Below are 23,209 nucleotides of genomic sequence, written 5' to 3'. Positions count from 1 at the left end.
ACATCCGTCTGACTGAGGCTCAGAGGGGTTAAGTGTTTCACTCAGGGTGACAGCTAGGAAGTCAGAGGGTGTGGGCTGGAACCTAGCCCATTTTGGTTCCAGGGTGGCTTTTCCACCAAGAAGATAGCTAAGATTATTGAGAACTCCCTTTGGCTGGCACTCTGCTGACAGCGTTATGTGTATCCTTTTATCTACCTTCACAATCATCATTCAGGGTGTCATGGATTGAATTGTGTCCCCCCCAAAAATGTGTGCATCAACTTGGTTAGGCCATAATTCCCAGTATTGTGTGGTTGTCCTCCATTTTGTGATTGTAATTTTATATTGAGAGGATTAGGGTGGGATTGTACCTGATCCAGTGTAAACGGAGTTTCCCTGGGGTTGGGCCTGCCCCACATTTCTCTCTCAAGAGATAAAAGGAAAAAGAAGCAAACAGAGAGTTGGGGACCTCATACCGCCAAGAAAGCAGCACCAGGAGTGGAGCACGTCCTTTGGACACGGGGTCCCTGCACCTGAGAAGCTCCTCGACCAGGGCGAGCCTTCCTCCGGAGCCCACAGAGAGAGAGAGACTTTCCCTGGAGCCGACACCCTGAATGTGGACTTGTAACCTACTAGACTGTGAGGAAATAAATTTCTCTTTGTTAAAGTCATCCACTTGTGGTATTTCTGTTATGGCAGCACTAGATGACTAAGACACAAGGTATGAGTACCTTATATGATGGGGGCATTGGTGATTCAGTGGCAGAATTCTCGCCTTCTATGCTGGAGACCTGGGTTCAATTCCTGGCCGATGCACCGCACGTGTAGTCACCACCTGTCCTTCAGTGGAGGCTTGTGTGTTGCTGTGATGCTAGAAGCGAAGCCACTGGTGTTTCAAATACCAGCAGGGTGACCCATGGTGAACAGATTTCAGTGGACCTTCCAGACTGAGACAGACTAGAAAGAAAGGCCCGGTGACCTACTTCCAAAAATCAGCCAATGAATGCTCTATGGATCACAATGGTACCATCCACAACTGATCTTGGGGATGGTACAGGACTGAGTAGCGTTTCGTTCTGCTGTGCACGGAGTCACCATGAGTTGAAGGCCAACTTGACAGCAACTAACAACAACAACAACACTTTACATCTGGTGGGAGTGGATTACTCAGGAAGCACAGTTTACAGTAAGCCAGGATGCACTGGCTTAATTGTGTTTACTTACTAATCTGTAGTGCATAATTTCACCTGTTTTTCACCATGTCATACCTTGCTTACTGGGTAATCCGTCCCTGCATCTGGGGAAATGGAGGCACAGAGAAGTTTCTGTAACTTGTCCAAGGCCACATAACTAGCAAGTCTGACGATGGGCGAACACAGGCAGTGACTCCAGGACTCGTGCTGTTGGCCACCACACGTGGGCAGCCACCCAGAGGATCTCTGTTTAGCTTCTCTCCACCCAGGAGAGCATAGTAGATTCTTTCAGTGAGATGGTCTCAGTTATTAGGGTAACAGGACATTTAATTCTTCTAGTTTGAGTTACGAAGTGATTTGGGAAAAAGCTTTTCACAACAAAAACTATAGATGATGCTTCCAAAGTTGTGACTTTGTGCAAAGCATGACGTGGGCTCCAGAATTCCTAATGATGTTTTGACAAATGAGATTCACCTTAATGTCCAGCTAGTTGGGAAAGGGGGAAGGTATCATGTTTTCCTATAAATATAACCCGTTTCCGTCTAGTGGATTCCTACCCACAGCGACCCTATAGGGCAGAGTAGAACTGTCCTATAAGTTTTCCAAGGCTGTAATCTTTATGCAAGCAGACCGCCACATTTTTCTCTCTTGGGGTGGCTGGTGAGTTCAAACCACCAACCTTTCGGTTAGCAGCCAAGCACTTAACCACTGGACCACCAGGGCTCCTTGCTAGAGTTTTCTTGTCTCTGTCCCTTGCTTCCCCACTCCCTCTCTTCCTCCTGCCTTCCCTTCCTTCCATTCAGTTGTTTATTGAGGGATGGGGATGTCTAGGTGTGGGGGCAGTGGTGGTTCAGTGGTGTTCTTGCCTCCCATGTAGAAGACCCAGGTTAGATTTCTGGCCAGTGCACCTCATATGCAGCCACCACCCATCTATCAATGGAAGCTTTCATGTCGCTATGATGCTGAACAAGCAGAGCTTCTAGACTAAGAATTCCCCAACCGATCATGGGGAGGGTGCAGGACTGACTGGGCAAGGTTTGGTTCCATTGTGCAGGACTGGGCATGGTTTGGTTCCATTGTGCATAGGGTCGCCATGAACTGGGGTGGCCACGATGGCAGCTAACAGCACCAACAGGAAGCCCAGATGCTCTGGCAGGCACTGGGATCACAGTGGACGACACCACACATATCCTCACCCTCACAGACCTTCTAGTGTAGCAGGGAGGGGAGGCATTATGCAGCAGTTAGACAAGTAAGGGATTAGAGGAACATGCTATCCACCTGGGAACTGTAAGATTGAGCACCCAACAAGTGGACAAGCACAGGCAGCAGGAAAACCCCCTCAGCACCCAGGACAGCTGCCAAAGGCCCATAGGGGTCATCCACAGCACCCTCTCCAAGCCTCTTAATTCTTGTTTCACATTTATCTCTAACAAGCTTGGATGTCTTGTCTCCCAGCTAAGACTGCACATCAGAAGTAGTGAATTTTGAAATTGTGTGGCACTGAGGGAGAAGAAAACAGTGCTACAAAGAAAGAATCTTGCTGATCACAGCAGGGAGAGGGATCTAACGGAAGCTGAGCAGTTACCATCTGCAAGTCACCATTCATAACCTCCGATAATCCCCATGGTGAGCATGCAAACTGAGGGTTATCATCCCCATTTTTTATCACGGAGAATGGAGACCCAGGGAAGTTAGTAGGATGGGCTTCCTCTGTTCAAGAAGGAAGGAATCCAGAAGGAAGGAAGGGCAACCCAAGGCAGGTAAGAGTACCATTATAATCTTCAGCATTCCAGAAGAGTCATGAAGGTTCCAGAAGATTAAGGCTTCCCTGTATTGGGTTTTCGAGCCCTGGTGGTGCAGTGGTTAAGAGCTCAGCTGCTAACCAAGAGGTCGGAAGTTTGAATCTACCAGTAGCTCCTTGGAAACACTATGGGGAAGTTCTACTCTGTCCTATAGGGTCGCTATGAGTTGGAATCCACTCGATGGCAATGGGTTTGGTTTTTGGTTTCACAATTAGTACTGGAACAATTCTCAACCCCAATACTTTATAGAAACAGCACTCTCCCTTTCTCTCCCCTCCCTCACCCCCTTAGTTTTTCCTGACTCCTGCTCCTTTGCTTCCTTAAATATTTAAGTGCCTACCATGTGTCTTCCCATGAAGCACTGGTGGTGTGGTGGTAGAATTCTCACCTTCCAGAGGCGAGACCTGGGTTCGATTCCCAGACAGGGCACCTCCTGGACAGTCACCACCCATCTACCAGCGGAGGCTTGCATGTTGCTATGATGCTGAGCAAGTTTCAGCAGGGCTTCCTAGGTGTACTAGGAAGAAAGGCCTGGCAATCTACTTCCAAAAATCAGTCAGTAAAAACCCTGTGGATCACAAGGGCCTGATCGGCAAGCAATCATGGAGATGGCGCAGGACTGGGCAGCATTTTGTTCTGTTGTGCTTGGGGTTGTCATGAGTCGGAGCTGACAGAACGGCAGTAACAGCAACATCTAGGTGCTCGGGACACATGGACTATGCAATGTGGCCCCCACCCTCGAGGATGGGGACTCTAATAACTACAGTTGGGGTGGTGTTAGCCACAGAGTGGGCATACAGCCATGGTGGCCTTCCCAGGGAAGGGGGCAGGGTCTTGCGATGAGGAGTCTTCTCCCAGCTGGTGAGAGGCTGAGAACTCGAACAAAAGTCTCCTGTCAGGCAAAGGAGGAACTGCTCAGGAGGAAGGAGCTGCATAAAATAAGTAATTTTAAGCAACAGGTCTAATTTTAGAGCAGGGAATTTGAAAGCTATTGTGAGAAAAAAAGATTGTGAGAGGGAGGAAAAAACCCACCTGAACCTGCGAAGGAACTCAAAAAATAACTAAACGTTGTTAAAGTCAACTTTCCCTTGATTTCTAAGGTCTGTGAAAGCCATTCATCTACTCTTTAGCAAAATTGTACCAAAATGCACTGAGCAGTATGTAATGTTTGAGTAACACAGTGGTTCTCAGCCAGGTGGGATTTTGCCCTTGGGGATGTTTGACAGATTCTGGAGACGTTTTGGTTGTCACAACTGGGGCCGAAGTGGCGGGGAAGGAGAGTACTGCCATCATCTACTGGGTAAGTCTAAGCCCGTTGCCGTGGACAATTCCGACTTATGGCGACCCCATGTGGCCAGGGATGCTGCTAAACATCCTACAACACACAGGACAGCCCCTACCACAAAGAACGTTGTGGTTCAAAAGATAACTAGTGCAGGGGCTAAGAAACCCTGGGGTAGTACAAGATACCTCGGATTTAGAGACGGATCAACCAAACCTGAGTACTGGAGCTGGTGAGTTTGACAGCACAGACACCACCCCCTGTGACCTTGGCCAAGACATTGGTCCTCTGCGAGCTACAGTTTCTTCATCTAGACAATGGGGACAGTACCACCCATCCTTGCTGATAACAGCGGGGATTGTTGTTATCGTTTGTTGTATTAAGTCGATTCTAACTCATGGGAACCCCATGTGTGCAGAGCAGAACTGCTCCATAGGGCTTTCAAACGCTGTGACCTTTCAGAAGCAGATCACCAGGCCTGTCTTCTGAGGGGCCTCTCAGTGGGTTTGAACTGAAAACCTTCTGGCTAGTAGTTGAGCACTTAACCTTTTGTGCTACCCAGGGACCTTATAACAGGGGTGAGAGGAATAGGGTAGAGGGGCTGAGGGGTAGATTTAATAAAAGCTGAGCAGTTACCATCTTTGAGACACATTCCATACATAATCCCAATAGAACTCATGCAAACTGAGTTTAGCAGAGGAAACAGAGGACCAGGGAAGATAGTAGGATCAGCTTCCTCTGTTCAAGAAGGAAAGAATCCAAAAGGGAGGAAGGGCAATTCCAGGCAGATAAGCCCTCTTTGACCATTCTAGTAGATTCCAACCCTTTGTGTTACAGAGTAGAACTGCTCCGTAGGGTTTTCTTGGCTGTAATCTTAACATTGACAAGGAACTGCCAGAAATTCAAGCTGGATTCAGAAGAGGACGTGGAATGAGGGATATCATCGCTGATGTCAGATGGATCTCGGTGTGCACTGGAGTTGTAGCCTTTCTCCATTCTTACTCAATCTGTATGCTGAGCAAATAATCCCAGAAGCTGGACTGTATGACAAAGAATACAGATACAGCAACAGGATTGCAGGAAGGCTCATTACAACCTGCGATATGCAGATGACACAACCTTGCTTGCGGAAAGTGAAAAGGACTTGAAGCGCTGACTGATGAAAATCAAAGACTATAGCTTTCGGTATGGATTACACCTCAACATAAAGAAAAAAAAAAATCCTCACAACCAGACCAATGAGCAACATCATGGTAAATGGAGAAAAGATTGATGTTATCAAGGATTTCATTTTACTTGGACCCGCAATCAATGCCCATGGAACCAGCAGTCAAGAAATCAAACGACTCATTGCATTGGGCAAATCTGCTGCAAAGGACCTCTTTAAAGTGTTAAAAAGCAAAGATGTCACCTTGAGGACTAAGGTGCGCCTGACTCAACCCATGGTATTTTCAATCACCTTATATGCATTTGAGAGCTGGACAATGAATAAGGAAGATCTAAGAAAAATTGATGCATTTGAATTATGGTGTTGGCAAAGAATATTGAATATGCCAGATGAATGAACAAGTCTGTCTTGGAGGAAAAATACAGCCAGAATGTTCCTTAGAAGTGAGGCTTCATCTCACGTGCTTGGTAATCAGGAGGGATCAGTCCCTGGAGAAGGACATCATGCTTGGTAAAGTAGAGGGTCACTGAAAAAGAGGAAGACCCTCAATGAGACGGATTGACACAGTTGCTGTAACAATGGGCTCAAACATAGCAACAATCATGAGGATGGCACAGGACCTGGCAGTATTTCCTTCTGTTGTGCATAGGGTCGCTGTAAGTTGGAACCGACTGGACGGCACCTAACAACCACCACCATAACAGTCTTAATGGAAGCAGATTACCAGGCCTTTCCTTCCCGACGCCTCTGGGTAGATTCCAACCACCAACCTCTAGGTTAGTAGCTCAGCGCAAAACATTTGCACCAGCCGTGCCCGGTTTTAGCAGATAAGAGTAGCGCCATAGTCCTGGACTGTTTGGGGCTGGAATAAGGTGAAGAATGGGAGGTTTCTGGTAGTTTTTAAAACTATCTCAGACTAGGAACCATATTCCTGAAAATAACTTTGTTAAAACTAAGGGGACACAGCAAATTTTAAAGTTTTTTCTTTTAAGTAGTTTACACAGCTCTTCTCCTTGGTCTCATGAATTTGAATTTCATGGCAGAGAGGCAGCAGGTCCCGCCTTGCTGCCAACCAGCCATGTGGCCCTTTGCGTGTAAAACAGAAGACATAGGACCTGTCCTAGTGACTGCCTATGGGTGATCGGGGGACAAAGCCTGAATGACACAGACGGGGAGGCTCTGAGGGGGCCTCAGGAACCCCTTGCTCAATGATTAAGCACCTAGACTTTGGGGCCAGACTGTTGTTAGCTGCCATCGAGTTGGCCCTAACTCAGGGCGACCCCACATACAATGGAATGAAACACTGACCTGTCCTGCACCATCCCCATGATCGGTTGTGGATCCGACCCTTGTGCTCCATAGGGTTTTCATCAGCTGATTTTGGAAGCAGATTGCCAGGCCTTTCCCCTTTCTACCATCACTAGTTATGTGACCTTGGGCAAGTCTCTCAGTGTCTCTGTTCTGTCATGAGGGCTGCTGGGGGGGGCAGCTCCAGGCTCCTGCCAAGTGCTATGAAAGTGTGAGCTTTATCATCATCTCAGGTGAGCAGATGGGGGCTGGGTGAGGGAGAGTGATGAGCCAGGTTTTTGCTGCCGGTTCATGGTCACTCTGAGACCAGAAGCCAGCCCTGCTGACTCTTGGCCCACAGTGACTTTGCTCAGTGTCCTGTAAAGCATGCTGACTTAACGTAAAGATGAAGAGTCAATGCCACGGGAGGTCAGAGTTCTCCCAAGCTGAGACTGTGGCACGGCTGGCTTTGAGCGGAGGACGTGGTTTTACTGCACCAGCTACTTAGGCATCAGGGCTTATGGACGCACCTCACAGAATTCATAAAGGTATATGGGGTATGCAAATCGGAAAACTGTGTCCCCACGGAGGAGAGAGCTCTGTTTAGAACGTCATGGCTCTCAACCTAAATGGCTGGTTAAATCCAGACTCCCCGGGCGATGTTTAAGACTCCAAGCACGAGCTTTAAGACGCAGACACGTCCCCCAGTGTCGTCCTAGAATGAGGAGGGCAGCTTCAAGGCCGGCTAGTAAAAGCCTCGGTCTTGTCGAGAGGCGGTGCCCGAGGTCACCCCTGCTATTGACCCAGAAGCCTCCTCGTCCTTCTGACTAGACTGAGGATGAATGAAAAACCAAGTAAGTAGCAAAACGACCTCACTTCACCCCAGTGTTTCTGAAAACAGAGTAGAAATGAGGTGATTGTAACTTCCAATGCTTTCTCTCTCCAGAAAGGAACTCCTCACTTTCACTTCCCCTCTCCTCCAAAAGCCCACTGCCTTCGAGTCCCCTCGCCGCCTCTCCCTGGACACCTCCAGACATCCTCCCTGCCCAGGCATATAAACATGGAGCTGTTTTATCTGAGGCTGACTGGTCAGGAGTCCCTGGCAGCCTCCCCTTCCCCCTTCCCTCTGGGCTCAGCTGCCTTCTGCTGAGCTACCGGTGCCACTTAGAGGGAGTGTGGACATTTCAGTGCAACAATCTCCCCTGCAGCAACCCTGCCAAGTGGCTGGCCAGTCTGTTTGCACACCTTCATAGACGGGGACCTCACTCCCTCTGGGCAATCTACTCCATTTGGCAGTAGCAGCAATAGCAATAAGGATTCAGGGTCTGGCCCCCGTTCATGGGGCCTACCTTCTGGAGCCTTCAGGAGAGAAAGGGTGACCGCCTCTATCAGAAGATTCAGGGAACCTCATGGACCGACCTTGTCCTCAGGCCTCCTTGCCCACGTCGGCTCAGCCCCCAGGAAGCTTTTTGTTTAAGACCTTGAGGTTTTCTCAGGCCTGAGTCATGAGCTGAGACCAGCCTCGCCAAGTGTACATTTACTAAAATCATCTTCATGTCTCTCTCTTTGTTGTTGTTAACTGAGTTGGTCCCCAACTCATGGGGACCCCATGCACAATGGAACGAAACACTGCCTGGTCCTGTGTCCTCCCCATGATCTGTTGGAGATCAGGCTGTTGTGATCCATAGGGTTTTCATGGGCCGACTTTTGGAAGTAGATTGCCAGGCCTTTCTTCCTAGTCTGCCTTAGTCTGGCAGCTCTGCTGAAACCTGCTCAGCATCACAGCAACACTCAAGCCTTCACTGCCAGATGGGTGGTGGTCCACAAGAAGTGCACTGGCCGGGAATCCAACCCAGGTCTCCCGCATGGAAAGTGAGAATTCTACCACTGGACCACCACTGCCCCCACTGTCTCTCACTTATGACTTCCCAAAACCCATTTTACTGAGAAATACGACTTGCAAGTATTTCTAGGGATTGTTGTTGTTGGTTGCTGATGTCAAGTTGATTCAGACTCATGGCAACCCCACGTGTATAGAATAGGGTTTTCAAGGCTGTGACCTTCTGGAAGCAGATTGCCAGACCTGTCTTCCGAGGTGCCTCTGGGTGGGTTTGAACCACCAATCTTTCAGCCAGCAGTCCAGTACTTAACCATTTGCTCCAAATGACTATAATGGTAAGCAGCATTTTGTAAGGGATAACTGTGCAAGATGCTGCGATGAACGCTTTAAGGGGGTGACTTCTTTAGATATTGTTGCATCCCATTTTACAGATGAGGACACTGAGGGTCAGAAATGGTACGTGGTTGTCCAGTGGCACAGAGCTTGTGGAGATGGCGGGCTGGGACTTAGATGGACACCCAGGGCTCAAGCCTGAACCATTCACCCTACAGCCTCCCTGGTTCCCCCGTCTGTGGGGGCGCCCTGGTGGGATCCCAGGCCTGACCGCATTGAGGCCGCAGAGCTGGTAGCCGGCCATGGTGACGATCACAGTGAGGACTTGGCAGCGGACAAAGGGGCTCCTCAACAGCTCCAGGACGGAGGCCAGGCGGACGTTCCTCTGCACACAGCTCTCCGCCAGCACCGCCGCCACTTCTCGCGAAACGTGCTTTTTCCCCAGGAACGTCTGGAAGGCTGCAAACGGGACAAGACGGACACTCAGCAGGAATTCGGACGTTTGCCATGTCTAACACTGGGCCTGCAGGGGCAGGTCCACCACATGGACAGTCATACCCCTTGTCAGGGGACAGAGTTGGCAGGGGCCCTAGGAACCGTGATGTCCAAAGCCCTTGCTTTACAATCAGGAAAACAGAGGCCCAGAGAGAAGCAATGACTTTCCCAAGGTCTCCCAGCTGGCTAGGAGAGGGGCCAGGTTGGGACCGGCTTGCCTGACAGCCATCACAGGGAGCAGAACACGCCCAGAGTTTGGACATGCAGAGAAATGAGTTCAAGCCCAGTCCCTACTGCTGGGCAGTGGTGGCTTAGGTTCACCTTCTGTAATCATCCCTCCCTCAAACTCTTGTAATGATTGGATGAGATCATACATTTAAACCCAAGCTTGGCACACAGGAGATACCTTTCTGATGAATATTTACACATATATGTGTGTGTGTGTATATATATATATACACACACATACACACATATACATAAAAACCTAGGGTTTCCAAGGAGCACCTGGTGGATTCGAGCTGCCAACGTTTTGGTTAGAGCCATAGCTCTTAACCACTACGACACTAGGGTTTCCATAAACATACGTACATACATATGTGGGTGTGTATGTGAATATACCACTGGTCCTCTTTCTTTAGAGAACCCTGACTAAGACATGCCTCCGGCGTACCTCGCCTTGCATGTGGTCACCCTCATTGGAAGTGTCCAGATCATCACTCAGCTAAGATGCCCGGGAGTCAGTTCTGTCCTTGGAAGGAGGATTGAACTAATGGCCCTAAGGTCCCTTCCACATGGCCTCTGAAATACAGAAACCCTGGGTGGAAACCTCTCATGTCAGGGTGCCCAGGATTCAAATGTCATCCCAGTGAATTAGGGCTTTTCTGGGGGAGCCTTGCAAACTCCCTGCCCTGGAGAACATGTCATTTTTTACCAGACCCTTAACTGTGTACACCTCCACAGATGCATGCCCGGAGGTGGGCTGACTGATGAGACCCCTCAGATCATAATAATCTAATCACAGGAGACACTTCTAGAAGGTGCATTTACATACTCAGTGCTCTCACTTTCATCCTTCTCCAGGGGAAGGTGGCCATCCTGACGGCTCCGGCGGACAGTCCATCCCAGGCCCAGCAGGCATCATCCTTGAAAGCACTGTTCCGCGCCATGGGGCGTGTGAAATTGCCCTTCTTAAGCAGCAAGGAAAGCTATTAAACTTGCTCCGGGTTGTCCAGGAAGCAAGCACATGAAGGCGCTGGGCTGTTATTTCCAGCAGTGCACCGGAAATGGCTTCAGAAAGTCTCTTTTGTGAGCTATGATTTAATGCTTCTCCCAGCATTTATTAAGGGTAAATGGGAAAAGTACCTGAATCATGTACTTCTGCATCACGCACTGTGTGGATGTGGGTGTGGGTGTGGGTGAGTGGGTGGGGGTGGATGTGGGTGTGGGTGGGTGGGGGTGGGGGTGGGGCGGGGGCGGGTGGGTGGGGGTGGGGGTGGGTGCGAGTGGGTGGGTGTGGGGGTGTGGGGGTGGGTGGGTGGGGTGGGGGTGGGTGGGTGTGGGGGTGGGTGTGGGTGGGTGTGGGGGTGGGTGTGGGTGTGGGTATGTGTTGTGTGTGCCCATCAAGTGGATTCTGACTCAGCGACCCTCTAGGACAGAATAGAACTGCCCCCAAAGGGTTTCCAAGGCTGCAATCTTTACAGAAGCAGACTGCTACATCTTTCTCCTGCAGAGGAGCGGTGGGTTCAAACCACTGCCCTTTCGGTTAGCAGCCAAACTCGTAACCGTTGCACCACCACGGCCCCTTCATCCTGCACTAAACCCTAGTATTTCTAACAAAAAAAAAAAAAATTTTTTTTTTTCTTTTATTCCTTAAAGTTCTAAATGCAACATTCAAGTGATAAAGTAATCCTAGAATTCTGGGGCAGGAAAACATTTCGCTTTCCTCCCTCACATGTGTGTTTTCTATTATAAAGTGAAAATAAGTTTATAAGTCATTTTTTCCCTTTTTCCCTTGGGTGCCAGGAAGCTCTCAGCCAAAATCAATGGTCAGCCCTTAACAGAGTTTTGTCTTTCCCCTTTTAGAAGTAGGTCACCAGGCCTTTCTTCTGAGGCACCTCCAACTTGAACATCCAACCGTTCAATTAGCAGCCAAGCAAGTTAACCATTTGCACCACCCAAGGACTCTCTGGCCAGGAGCCAGGGCCTTAAAGAGTTGTAGGCTCCTGGCTCCTCCTGAGATGGCCTCATGCCAGACGTGGGCCCTCCCACACTCCCCATTCCCTCCTTCTTTAGTGCAGTACAGCCCTGTGGGACCCTGGCCCAGGCACACCTCCCTTCTGTTTCCCTAATTGCCAAATAAATGTCCCTCATCCATGACTCCTCCACTCTGCTCTTTCCGTCTATTTGCAATTACTCTCAGCAGTGGCACTGTAGGATTAGTCTTGGGGTCCTTCCTATCCCACTTCTATCCTCTCTGGCCAAGGGCTCATCAATATCCTTTTGGAACTTGCAGGAACAGCGTGGCAGCTGAGTTGGAGCCGTGGGAGTGTCAGCAAGGGGCTTCTCAGGCTGTCAACTCAGAGAGGGCATTCCAGGAAGGGAGCCCAAAGACAGAAAGCCACCACACACATCCTGACACATCAGGAAAAGCAAGAAACATTGATGCATCTGGCTCTTTTCTCTCTCTGGAATGTTCTTCTGACCTCTCTGCACTTGGCTGTTCCTCCTCATTCTTTATGCCTTAGCTCAGACACCAGCTCCTCTAGGAAGCCTTCCCTGATTCCCCTCCGGCTGGAATTCATAAGAGCAGCAGGCCAGAGAAGGCCTTGGGTGCCCACAAGAAGATGAAGTTCCTGCTCATAAGGACACAGGGGCAGCCAGTATTTCTGAGAGCCCGGAAGTGCTGGACATGGGGCTTGAAGCTGGGTGTACAGCAGTAAACCTCCCCAGATTGGCCTCATTATCTTACACTAACAAGAAACAAAGAAAGAGCCCATTCTTCCTCCTGACCTCATCTGTCTGCTCCTTGTGTCACTGCTGCTGTTGTTAGGTGACGAGTGGGTTCCGACTCATAGTGACCCTATCTACAACAGAATGAAACACTGCCTGGTCCTGTGCCATCCTCATGATCATTATGCTTGAGCCCATTGCTGCAGCCACTGTGTCAATCCATCTTGTTGAGGGTCTCTCTTTTTTGCTGACCCACTGTAGCAGGAGTTATATATAAGGGGATGTGACCCCCACATCGCCTTATACAGGCTGACAGCCTCCTACCTTCAGTGCCTGTGCCCCTCTGCCTGGGGGCTTCCTGGCTGCAGGTGTGGACTCAGCCCGCAGGAGTTAACACCCCCAAGAACAGCCCTCAACTACGAACAAAGCAGGAGCTAGTAGATGAATAGGTGAGTATCACGCTTCCTCAGCCCTGGGGGATGCTCGGGGTCATTGTCCAGAAGCCTCGGTGACTCTGAGTCCCAGTTGCCCACAGTGAGATCCTGCTCGTGAACGAACCTCAGTTGCTCCTTTGGCTTCCCTCTCCCATTTCCCTGCTCCACTCCTGATGCTGCCTGGGCTCCTCTCTCAATTAAACTATACTCAAAAGGATTCAGGCTGTGCTTTGGGGCAGCCAAAGGCTACCATGAGGTCATCTAAACTGCATACCTTGCTGTCACACAGACATTTGTGTTCTCTTCCATTTATGTCTGATAGTCACTGAGCCCCACTGATTCTTCTTAATCTGTAGGACATGAGCTTCTCTCTGACTCATGGCATCAGTGTGTCCCGTGAGTCTCCCCATCCCCATCCTCCAAGATGGTCTTGTTATTCTCCTGCATACTGGCCTTTGCCGTCTTGTGCCTGCCCCAGGATGCAGTCCAGTTCTTATCTTCCATGCAGAGCCCTGGTCCACCATGCCTGCTTCACCTCCCCCTCCAGCCTGGGCCGCCAGAGCAGTGACTCCCCAGATATGCCTTTGTGTCTTGCACATGCTGTTCCTGCTGCCTGGAAAACCCCACCACTTTGTTGCCTGCCTGGAACATTCTTTCCTCATGACCCTACTCAGCCGTCATGTCTTCTGGAAGCCTCTCTCTTCTGGGCCAGTCTTACACCTTGTGTCTGTCTCTATTTGGGTGCTTTTCCCTTTTGGCTTCAATGATGTGTCCCCCTGTTTTTCCCACCAGCCTGCAACCCCCTGCCCCCGATCAGGAGCTACTTAAGGGATACTGCATTATAGCCATGAGGTTTTCGATCACCTCATATGAATCCAAAAGTTAGATAGTGAAAAAGGAAGACAGAAGAAGAATTCATGTGTTCAGACTATGGTATTGGCAAAGAATACCGAATATACTGTGGGCTGCCAGAAGAATGAACTAATCAGTCTTGGAAAATACACAGCCAAAATATTCCTTAGAAGTGAGGATGGTGAGACTTCGCCTTGCTTACTCTGGACACGTCATCGGGAAAGATCAGTTACTAGAAATGGACGTCATGTTTGGTAAAGTAAAGGGTCAATGAAAATGAGGGAGATCCTCAGTGAAGTGGGTTGACATAATAGCTGCGTGAGGGGCTCAAGCATGCCAACGATCATGAATATGGTGCAGGACCAGGCAACGTTTCATTATGTTACACATAAGTTTGCCATGAATCAGAGCCAACTTGACAACAACTTTAAGATCACTCACCACGGACAAATGCTACCATAGGTGAGCCAAAGGGACATGCCACAGGTCCTTAGCACATGATAAGCCTCCCTCCACTCATTTCTCATGCCATTCATGGTGTGTTTGTTATGGAAGCCCCAGGTTAGAACCAAACCGAGGCCCCCATCAACTGAGTTTCAGCATCTCAGAGCTGAAGGAGTCTGAACAGGCCAGTTGTCCCCCTGAACGTGGCCCAAAGCTCAGCCTCCTGCTCCATAGGTGGGGGTGGGGGCAGGTGATGAGAAGCACAGTGCACCAACGGCCAAGAAAAAGGGCTCAGTACTGTCTCAGTCCCTGACTTCCCTGGTGACCTCAGGCCTCCATGGGTCTCAGTTCCACATCTGAAAAATGAAGACACTGCATCAGCATTTGGTAACATCTCATTTCTAAAGGCTAAAAAGAAGCTTCCTTGCCTAAGCTGACGCAGCTACTTCCCTTCAGTCACACACCACCTGAATCAAATATTGTCCTCATGCTTTTTGGGACATACCACGTATATCTCAGATTCTGTGGTTTTATAGAGAAAGAGCCAGGTTTGGTTCCAGACGAGCTGGCATTCAAAAACTGGGCTCACCCATTATTTACTGAATAAGTTAGTTGGCAGCTTGCTCTAACCTCCTTGAGCCTCTATCTCTTCATCTGGAAAGTGGGAGTAAGAATACACACCTTTTAGAGTTACCACTCTTGTTCCAGTAAACTCTTGTTGTGTGCCATCGAGTCAATTCTGACCGTAGAGACCCGACAGTACAGAACAGAACTGCCCCATAGGGTTTCCAAGGAGTGGCTGGTGGATTCAAACTGCTGACTTTGTGTTTTGCAGCCTAAGCTGTTAGTCACTGTGCTACCAGTGCTCCAAACCATTGTTAAGGCAGCAATCACAGTTGCTTAGAAAGTGCTGTGGGTTGAATCGTGTCCCCCCAAAAGCCATAGAGGCATGCTGCAGGTCCTTAGTACGTGACAAGCCCCTCTCAAGCCACTGCACAGATTTGGAATGCCCTCTCTGTGTTCTGAGTAGGTCTTGTTTGTCTATTCGTTCAACCCACATTTGCTGAACACCTACTGTATGCCAAGGGATGGCTCTCTGTGAGCGCCAATCTCAGTTACTAGTGCTTGATATTTGACTTTATAGGAAGGGCAGCCTTCACATAATTTATTGTCAGTCTTCATTTCTGGCTATAACTGCTTTGAACTGGAGCCGTCAGAAGCACGAAGGGCCGACGTCTTTATTGAGCACTTCATACTATTTCATGGTCTGGTTTCTTCTCTCTCAGTGCACATTCAAACATCCCTGACAGCCTGATCTTCCCTGCCACCTTGAGAATGACTGAGAAGAGACTTAAAATGAGGTGAATTTGCAAATATGCTTCGCTTTTGACTTGGAAAATTCCTATTTTGAGGACGACCTCTTGGGTATAGAAAAGCCCAAAGCAATCATCAGAAAGATCTCCCTGGTATAAATGGCTGGCTGCATTGCACACCTTCCTCACTCTTATCTCTTCCTTTTAGCCTTCCTCTCTTCTTGTTCAAATTATTCCATGTCCTTAGAGCAAGCGAGCCTCTGTCTGATTGCTACAAACAACTGCAAGCATGAAGTCCAGGACTTTTTGAAGCCACGTGCTACCTTGAGCAGAGTACAGACACAAATGATGTATGCATTGGGCAAATCTGCTGCAAAAGACCTCTTTCAGGCTTTAAAAAGCAAAGATGTCACTAGGATGACTAAGGTATGTCTGACCTGAGCCACAGTCATTTCAATCACCTCATATGGATGTGAAAGCTGGACAATGAAAAAGGAAGACAGAAGAAGAATTGATGCATTGGAATTGAGGTGTTGGAGAAGAATACTGAATATGCCACGGACTGCTAGAAGAAAGAACAAGTCAACCTTAGAAGAAATACAATCAGAATGTTTCTTGGAAGTCATGATGGTAAGGCTTCCTCTTGCTAATTTTGGACATGTCATCAGCAAAGACCAATCACTAGAAAAGGACATCATGTTTGATAAAGTAGAAGGTCAGCGAACATGAGTTGTTATTAGTTGGTGTTGAGTCGATTCTGACTCAGGGTTACCCCATGTGGGCAGAGTAGAACTGCTCCATAGAGTTGTCAAGACTGTGTGACCTTTTGGAAGCAGCTTGCCAGCCCTGTCTTCCGAGTGTCTCTGGGTGTGTTTGAACCGCCAACCTTTCTGCTAGTAGCTGAATGCTTAACCGTTTGTGTCATCCAGGGACTCCCTGCAAACGAGGAAAACCCTCAGTGGGATGTATTGACACAATATAGCCTCAAGAATGGACTCAAACATACCAACGATCATGAAGATGGTGCAGGACCAGGCAACGTTTCATTCTGTTATACATAAGATTGCCATGAGTTGGGGTTGACTCGATGGCAACTAACAACAGCAACAACTATATATCAGGCACTGTTCTAGGTGCTGGGGTTTCAGCTATTAGTAAAACAGGAAAAAGTCTCTGTCCTCGTGGTGCTTTCATTCTAGTGGAGGAAGGAGACACAAACCAAGGAATGTGGGCAGACCATAGGAACATAGAAGTTCAGGTAATGATAAACGCTAAGAAGAAAAATAAATCAGGGCAAGGGACAGTGAAGTGGGGAACATGGTATTTTAGCTACTTTAATTGGGGAAGATATTTTTGAGGAGAGGCATTGGAGCAGAGAACTAAATGAAGTGAGTGAGGTGTGAGCCATGCAGACATCTGGGGGAAGAGCCTTTCAGGCAGAAGAAGCAAGTGTGAAGGCCCCAAAATGAAAGGTGCTAAGAACACTCCACCATTTACTAGCTGTGTCAGATTTTGTCCATCACGGCTGCCTTACTTATCTAGTGCTGCTTTAATAGAAATACCACAAGTGGATGGCTTTAACAAAGAGAAATTTATTTTCTCACAATTTAGGTGGCTAGATGTTCGAATTCAGGGTGCCAGCTCCAGAGGAAGGCTTTCTGTCTCTGTCAACTCTAGGGGAAGGTCCTTGTCATCCATCTTCCCCTGGTCTAGGAGATTCTCAGCACAGGGATTCTGGGTCCAAAAGACAAGCAATTCTTCTGGCTGTTGTTTCTTGGTGGTATGGGGTCTGTCTGCTCGCTTCTCTTTTTTATCTCAAAAGAGATTGGCTTAAGACACAACTTAATCCCGTAGATTGAGTCCTGCCTCATTAACATGACTGTCACTAACCCTATCTCCTTAACATCACAGAGGTAGGATTCATAACATATAGGAAAATCACATCATATGACAAAATGGTGGACAATCACACAATACTGGGAATCATGGCCTAGCCAAGTTGACACACACGTTTTTGGAGGACACGATTCAATCCATGATAGCAATTCAGCCTTACAACCACCTCCTGTATCACTGGGGATAAAAGCCTACAAACTACATTTCCTGGACTCCCTCGTTAGCACATTCTGGTTAGATTCTACCAATGAGAGGTACTGATGTGACAATGAAGATGGCAGGAAGAAAGAACCTCTTCTGTTTCTAGTCAAACCTCCAGCACCATCAGTGGTGGCAACTCCTGCTCAGCCTCAGAGACTGTGGCTCCAGCATCCTCAGCATCAATGACACCAGTCAAGTTAGTGACAGTGGCTCTAGCATCTGCCCAGTGGCAGTGGTTGAGCAATCAGCAGGTCAGCAATGAGAGTGGGTCATGAGCTCCAGCCTCGAGTGGCTAACTCTGTCTGACACCCTGTTCTCCCCTAGCTCTTCGAGTTCCTAGTTAAGCATTTCCCTGCATTAAATAGCTTTCTGTTTGAAATACTATTTCTATTTATCTCGAGTGGAACAATGAGCAACACGTGAGCTCTGTGACTTTGAGCTAACCTCTCTAAGTCTTTGTTTTCTTGTCTATCAGATAAGAAGTAGAAACTTTTTAGGTTTTGTGGTGAGGATTAAGGTAATGGATGCTGCATACTGAGAAGTGTTAGTTTTCTCTCAGGGCTGTAACAAACGACTACAAATGCAGTGACTCCAAACAACACAAATTTAATATATTGCAGTTCTGGAGGTCAGTAGTCCAAAACGGGTTTCACTGGGGCTAAAATCAAGACGTTGTTGTGGCTATGTTTCTTCTGGAGGCTTTAAGGGAGAATCTGTTTCCTTGCCCTTTCCATCTTCTATGGTCTGCTCACATTCCTTGGCTTGTGGCCCCTTCCTCCATCTCCAAAGCCAGTAACTTTGGGCCAAGTCCTTCTCACACTTACATCTCTCTGGCTCTTTCCCTTATGTCTCCCTCTTCCATTTATAAGAGCCCTGTGATTACATTGACCCACCAGGATAATCTCACCATCTCAAGGCTGACTCTAGGAGGCAATGGTGGTTCAGTGGTAGAATTCTTGCCCTCCATGCTGGAGACCTGAGTTCAATTCCTGGCCAACACACCTTATGCACAGCCACCATCTGCCTGTCGGTGGAGGATTGCATGCTGCTATGATGCTAAAGAGGTTTCAGTGGAGCTTCCAGACTTAGAGGAACTAAGAATAAAGGCCTGGCAATCTACTTTAAAATCAGCCAATGAAAACCCTGTGGATCACACAACTGTCCAACCTGCAACTGATCATGGGGATGGTACAGGACCAGGCAGTGTTTTGTTCTGTTGTTCATGGGGTCATCATGAGTTGGGGCTGATTCAAAGGCAGCTAACAACAACAAAAACCACCTCACTCTGGCCATGAACAGATGAGGAAACTGAGGCCCAGAGAGTTGAATGGCTTGGTCAGTTAATGGCATAACTTGGATTCTCTTCAGTTTCTTTGACCCTAGTCCAGGGCCCATTCCATGCAATCTCACTGTCCCTTGAATGCGAGCAGGACATCTGGACAATGACATTCACCACGACCCTTCTGGGTGAGCCTGTGGGGTACAGCAGACCCCAACGCCTGCTACTAGGAGGCCTGCTCCTATCCTCCTATGCCCTGGCTCTGACCTCAGAACCCAAAGCTGGACAACCTTCAGAAGTCATCTTATTCAGCCCCTTGATTGTGTTGATGATGTTAGGTGCTGTCTGATGAAGATCAAAGACTACAGCCTTTGGTATAGATTATACCTCAACATAAAAAAGTGAAAACATAAAGAAAACAAAAATCCTCACAACTGGACCAATAAGCAACATCATGATAAAAGGAGAAAATATCCAAGTTGTCAAGGACTTCATTTTACTTGGATCCACAATCGATGCCCATGGAAGCAGCAGTCAAGAAATCAAAAGGCACATTGCATTGGGCAAATCTGCTCCAAAAGACTTCTTTAAAGTGTTAAAAAGCAAAGATGTCACCTTAAGGACTAAGGTGTGTCTGACCCAAGCCATGGTATTTTCATTCTCTTCATATGCATCTGTACGCTAGGCCATGAATAAGCAAGACCAAAGAAGAACTGACACCTTTGAAACATGGCGTTGGCAAAGAATATTGAATATACCATGGACTGCCAAAAGAACAAACAAATCTGTCTTGGAAGAAGTACAGGCAGAAAATGCTCCTTAGAAGTGAGGATGGCAAGACTGAGTCTCACATACTTTGGACATGTTATCAGGAGGGACCAGTCCCTGGAGAAGGACATCATGCTTGGTTAAGTAGAGGATCAGTGAAAAAAGAGGAAGACTCTCAATGAGATGCATTGACACAGTGGCTGCAACAAGGGGCTCAAGCATAGCAACAATTGTGAGGATGGCGCAGGACCCGGTAGTGTTTCGTTCTGTTGTACAGGGTCACTATGAGCTGGAACCAACTTGACGGCACCTAACAACAATAACGACAACAACGACAATGAGAGGCCACAGAAAAGGCCAAATGGGAAATAACTGTCAAGCATCTCCCTTCTAGTAGTCGCAGCCCCAGATTTTGAACCCCAGATCCATACTGGACAGGAGGGTGATAATGTCGCATTCCCCAGTCCACTCTAGCTGCAGGTGCTCACCTGTGAACTGGAGAGGACAATCCGCCTTCTCCCTGCCCAGGAGCTCTAAGGCCAAATATTGCAATGGCCTTTCACAGATGAGAATTCTTCAATAGCTTAGAGCACACTTTATTATTTTTTTAATAATAATTTTTATTGAGCTTTTTTAAGTGAACATTTACAAAGCAAGTCAGTCTGTCACATATAAGCTTATATACACCTTACTCCTTACTCCCACTTACTCTCCCTCTAATGAGTCAGCCCTTCCAGTCTCTCCTTTCGTGACAATTCTGCCAGTTTCTAACCCTCTCTACCCTCCCATCTCCCCTCCAGACAGGAGAGGCCAACACAGTCTCAAGTGTCCACCTGATACAAGTAGCTCACTCTTCATCAGCATCTCTCTCCTACCCACTGTCCAGTCCCTTCCATGTCTGATGAGTTGTCTTCGGGAATGGTTCCTGTCCTGGGCCAACAGAAGTTTTGGGGACCATGACCGCCAGGATTCCTCTACTCTCAGTCAGACCATTAAGTCTGGTCTTTTTATGAGAATTTGGGGTCTGCATCCCACTGATCTCCTGCTCCCTCAGGGGTTCTCTGTTGTGCTCCCTGTCAGGGCAGTCATCGGTTGTGGTTGGGCACCATCTAGTTCTTCTGGTCTCAGGATGATGTAAGTCTCTGGTTCATGTGGCCCTTTCTGTCGCTTGGGCTCTTAGTTATCGTGTGACCTTGGTGTCCTTCATTCTCCTTTGATCCAGGTGGGTTGAGACCAATTGATGCATCTTAGATGGCCACTTGTTAGCATTTAAGACCCCAGATGCCACATTTCAAGGTGGGATGCAGAATGTTTTCATAACAGAATTATTTTGCCAATTGACTTAGAAGTCCCCTTAAGCCATAGTTCCCAAGCCCCCACCCTTGCTCCACTGACCTTTGAAGCATTCAGTTTATCCCGGAAACTTCTTTGCTTTTGGCCCAGTCCAGGTAAGCTCACCTTCCGTGTATTAAGTATTGTCCTTCCCTTCACCTAAAGTAGTTCTTATCTACTAACTAATCAGTAAATAACCCTCTCCCACCCTCCCTCCCTCCCCCCCTCGTAACCACAAAAGTATGTGTTCTCAGGTTTACTATTTCTCAAGATCTTATAATAGTGGTCTTATACAATATTTGTCCTTTTGCCTCTGACTAATTTCCCTCAGCATAATGCCTTCCAGGTTCCTCCATGTTATGAAATGTTTCACAGATTCGTCACTGTTCTTTATCGATGCGTAGTATTCCATTGTGTGAATATACCACAATTTATTTAACCATTCATTCGTTGATGGACACCTTGGTTGCTTCCAGCTTTTTGCTATTGTAAATAGAGCTGCAATAAACATGGGTGTGAATATATCTGTTCGTGTGAAGGCTCTTATTTCTCTAGGGTATATTCCAAGGAGTGGGATTTCTGGGTTGTATGGTAGTCCTAACTTTTTAAGAAAATGCCAGATAGATTTCCAAAGTGGTTGTACCATTTTACATTCCCACCAGCAGTGTATAAGAGTTCCAATCTCTCCGCAGCCTCTCCAACATTTGTTATTTTGTGTTTTTTGGATTAATGCCAGCCTTGTTGGAGTGAGATGGAATCTCATCGTAGTTTTAATTTGCATTTCTCTAATGGCTAATGATCGAGAGCATTTTCTCACGTATCTGTTAGCTGCCCGAATATCTTCCTTAGTGAAGTGCGTGTTCGTATCCTTTTCCCACTTCTTGATTGGGTTGTTTGTCTTTTTGTGGTTGAGTTTTAACAGAATCATATAGATTTTAGAGATCAGGCGCTGGTTGGAGATGTCATAGCTGAAAATTCTTTCCCAATCTGTAGGTGGTCTTTTTACTCTTTTGGTGAAGTCTTTAGATGAGCATAGGTGTTTGATTTTTAGGAGCTCCCAGTTATCTAGTTTGTCTTCGTCATTTTTGGTAATGTTTTGTATTCTGTTTATGCCTTGTATTAGGGCTCCTAACATTGTCCCTATTTTTTCTTCCATGATCTTTATCGTTTTAGTCTTTATGTTTAGGTCTTTGATCCACTTGGAGTTAGTTTTTGTGCTTGGTGTGAGGTATGGGTCCTGTTTCATTTTTTTGCAAATGGATATCCAGCTATGCCAGCACCATTTGTTACAAAGACTATCTTTTCCCCAATTAACTGACACTGGGCCTTTGCCAAATATCAGCTGCTCATATATGGATGGATCTATGTCTGGGTTCTCAATTCTGTTCCATTGGTCTATGTGTCTGTTGTTGTACCAATACCAGGCTGTTTTGACTACTGTAGCTGTATAATAGGTTCTGAAATCAGATAGAGTGAGGCCTCCCACTTTCTTCTTCTTTTTCAGTAATGCTTTACTTATCCTAGGCTTCTTTCCCTTCCATATGAAGTTGGTGATTTGTTTCTTCATCACATTAAAAAATGTCATTGGAATTTGGATCGGAAGTGCATTGTATGTATAGATGGCTTTTGGTAGAAGAGACATTTTTACTATGTTAAGTCTTCCTATCCATGAGCAAGGTATGTTTTTCCACTTAAGTAGGTCCTTTTTAGTTTCTTGCAGTAGTACTTTGTAGTTTTCTTTATATAGGTCTTTTACATCTTTGGTAAGATTTATTCCTAAGTATTTTATCTTCTTGGGGGCTACTGTGAATGGTATTGATTTGGTTATTTCCTCTTCGATGTTCTTTTTGTTGATGTAGAGGAATCCAAGTGATTTTTGTATGTTTATCTTATAACCTGAGACTCTGCCAAACTCTTTTATTAGTTTCAGTAGTTTTCTGGAGGATTCCTTAGGGTTTTCTGTGTATAAGATCATGTCATCTGCAAATAGAGATAATTTTACTTCCTCCTTGCCAATCCGGATGCCCTTTATTTCTTTGTCTAGCCTAATTGCTCTGGCTAGGACTTCTAGCACAATGTTGAATAAGAGCAGTGATAAAGGACATCCTTTTCTGGTTCCCGTTCTCAAGGGAAATGCTTTCAGGCTCTCTCCATTTAGAGTGATGTTGGCTGTTGGCTTTGTATAGATGCCCTTTATTATGTTGAGGATTTTTCCTTCAATTCCTATTTTGGTGAGAGTTTTTATCATAAATGGGTGTTGGACTTTGTCAAATGCCTTTTCTGCATCAATTGATAAGATCATGTGGTTTTTGTCTTTTGTTTTATTTATATGGTGGATTACATTAATGGTTTTTCT

At 47.1% G+C, this 23,209-nt stretch overlaps 1 protein-coding gene across 1 annotated transcript in view; it reads right to left on the bottom strand.

Annotated features, from left to right (window-relative positions):
• Window positions 1–23,209, bottom strand: part of SLC2A9 (solute carrier family 2 member 9) — a 191,052-nt gene that overhangs the window by 34,947 nt on the left and 132,896 nt on the right. The window contains 1 exon segment of the mRNA XM_049885313.1: window positions 9,160–9,346. Coding sequence (XP_049741270.1) covers window positions 9,160–9,346 — 187 coding nt within the window.

This window comes from Elephas maximus, chromosome 5 (assembly GCF_024166365.1).
Source record: "Elephas maximus indicus isolate mEleMax1 chromosome 5, mEleMax1 primary haplotype, whole genome shotgun sequence".
Taxonomy (NCBI): Eukaryota; Metazoa; Chordata; class Mammalia; order Proboscidea; family Elephantidae; genus Elephas; species Elephas maximus.
Note: the sequence above shows the minus strand (reverse complement) of the source record. Positions and strands in the feature narration are given on the sequence as shown.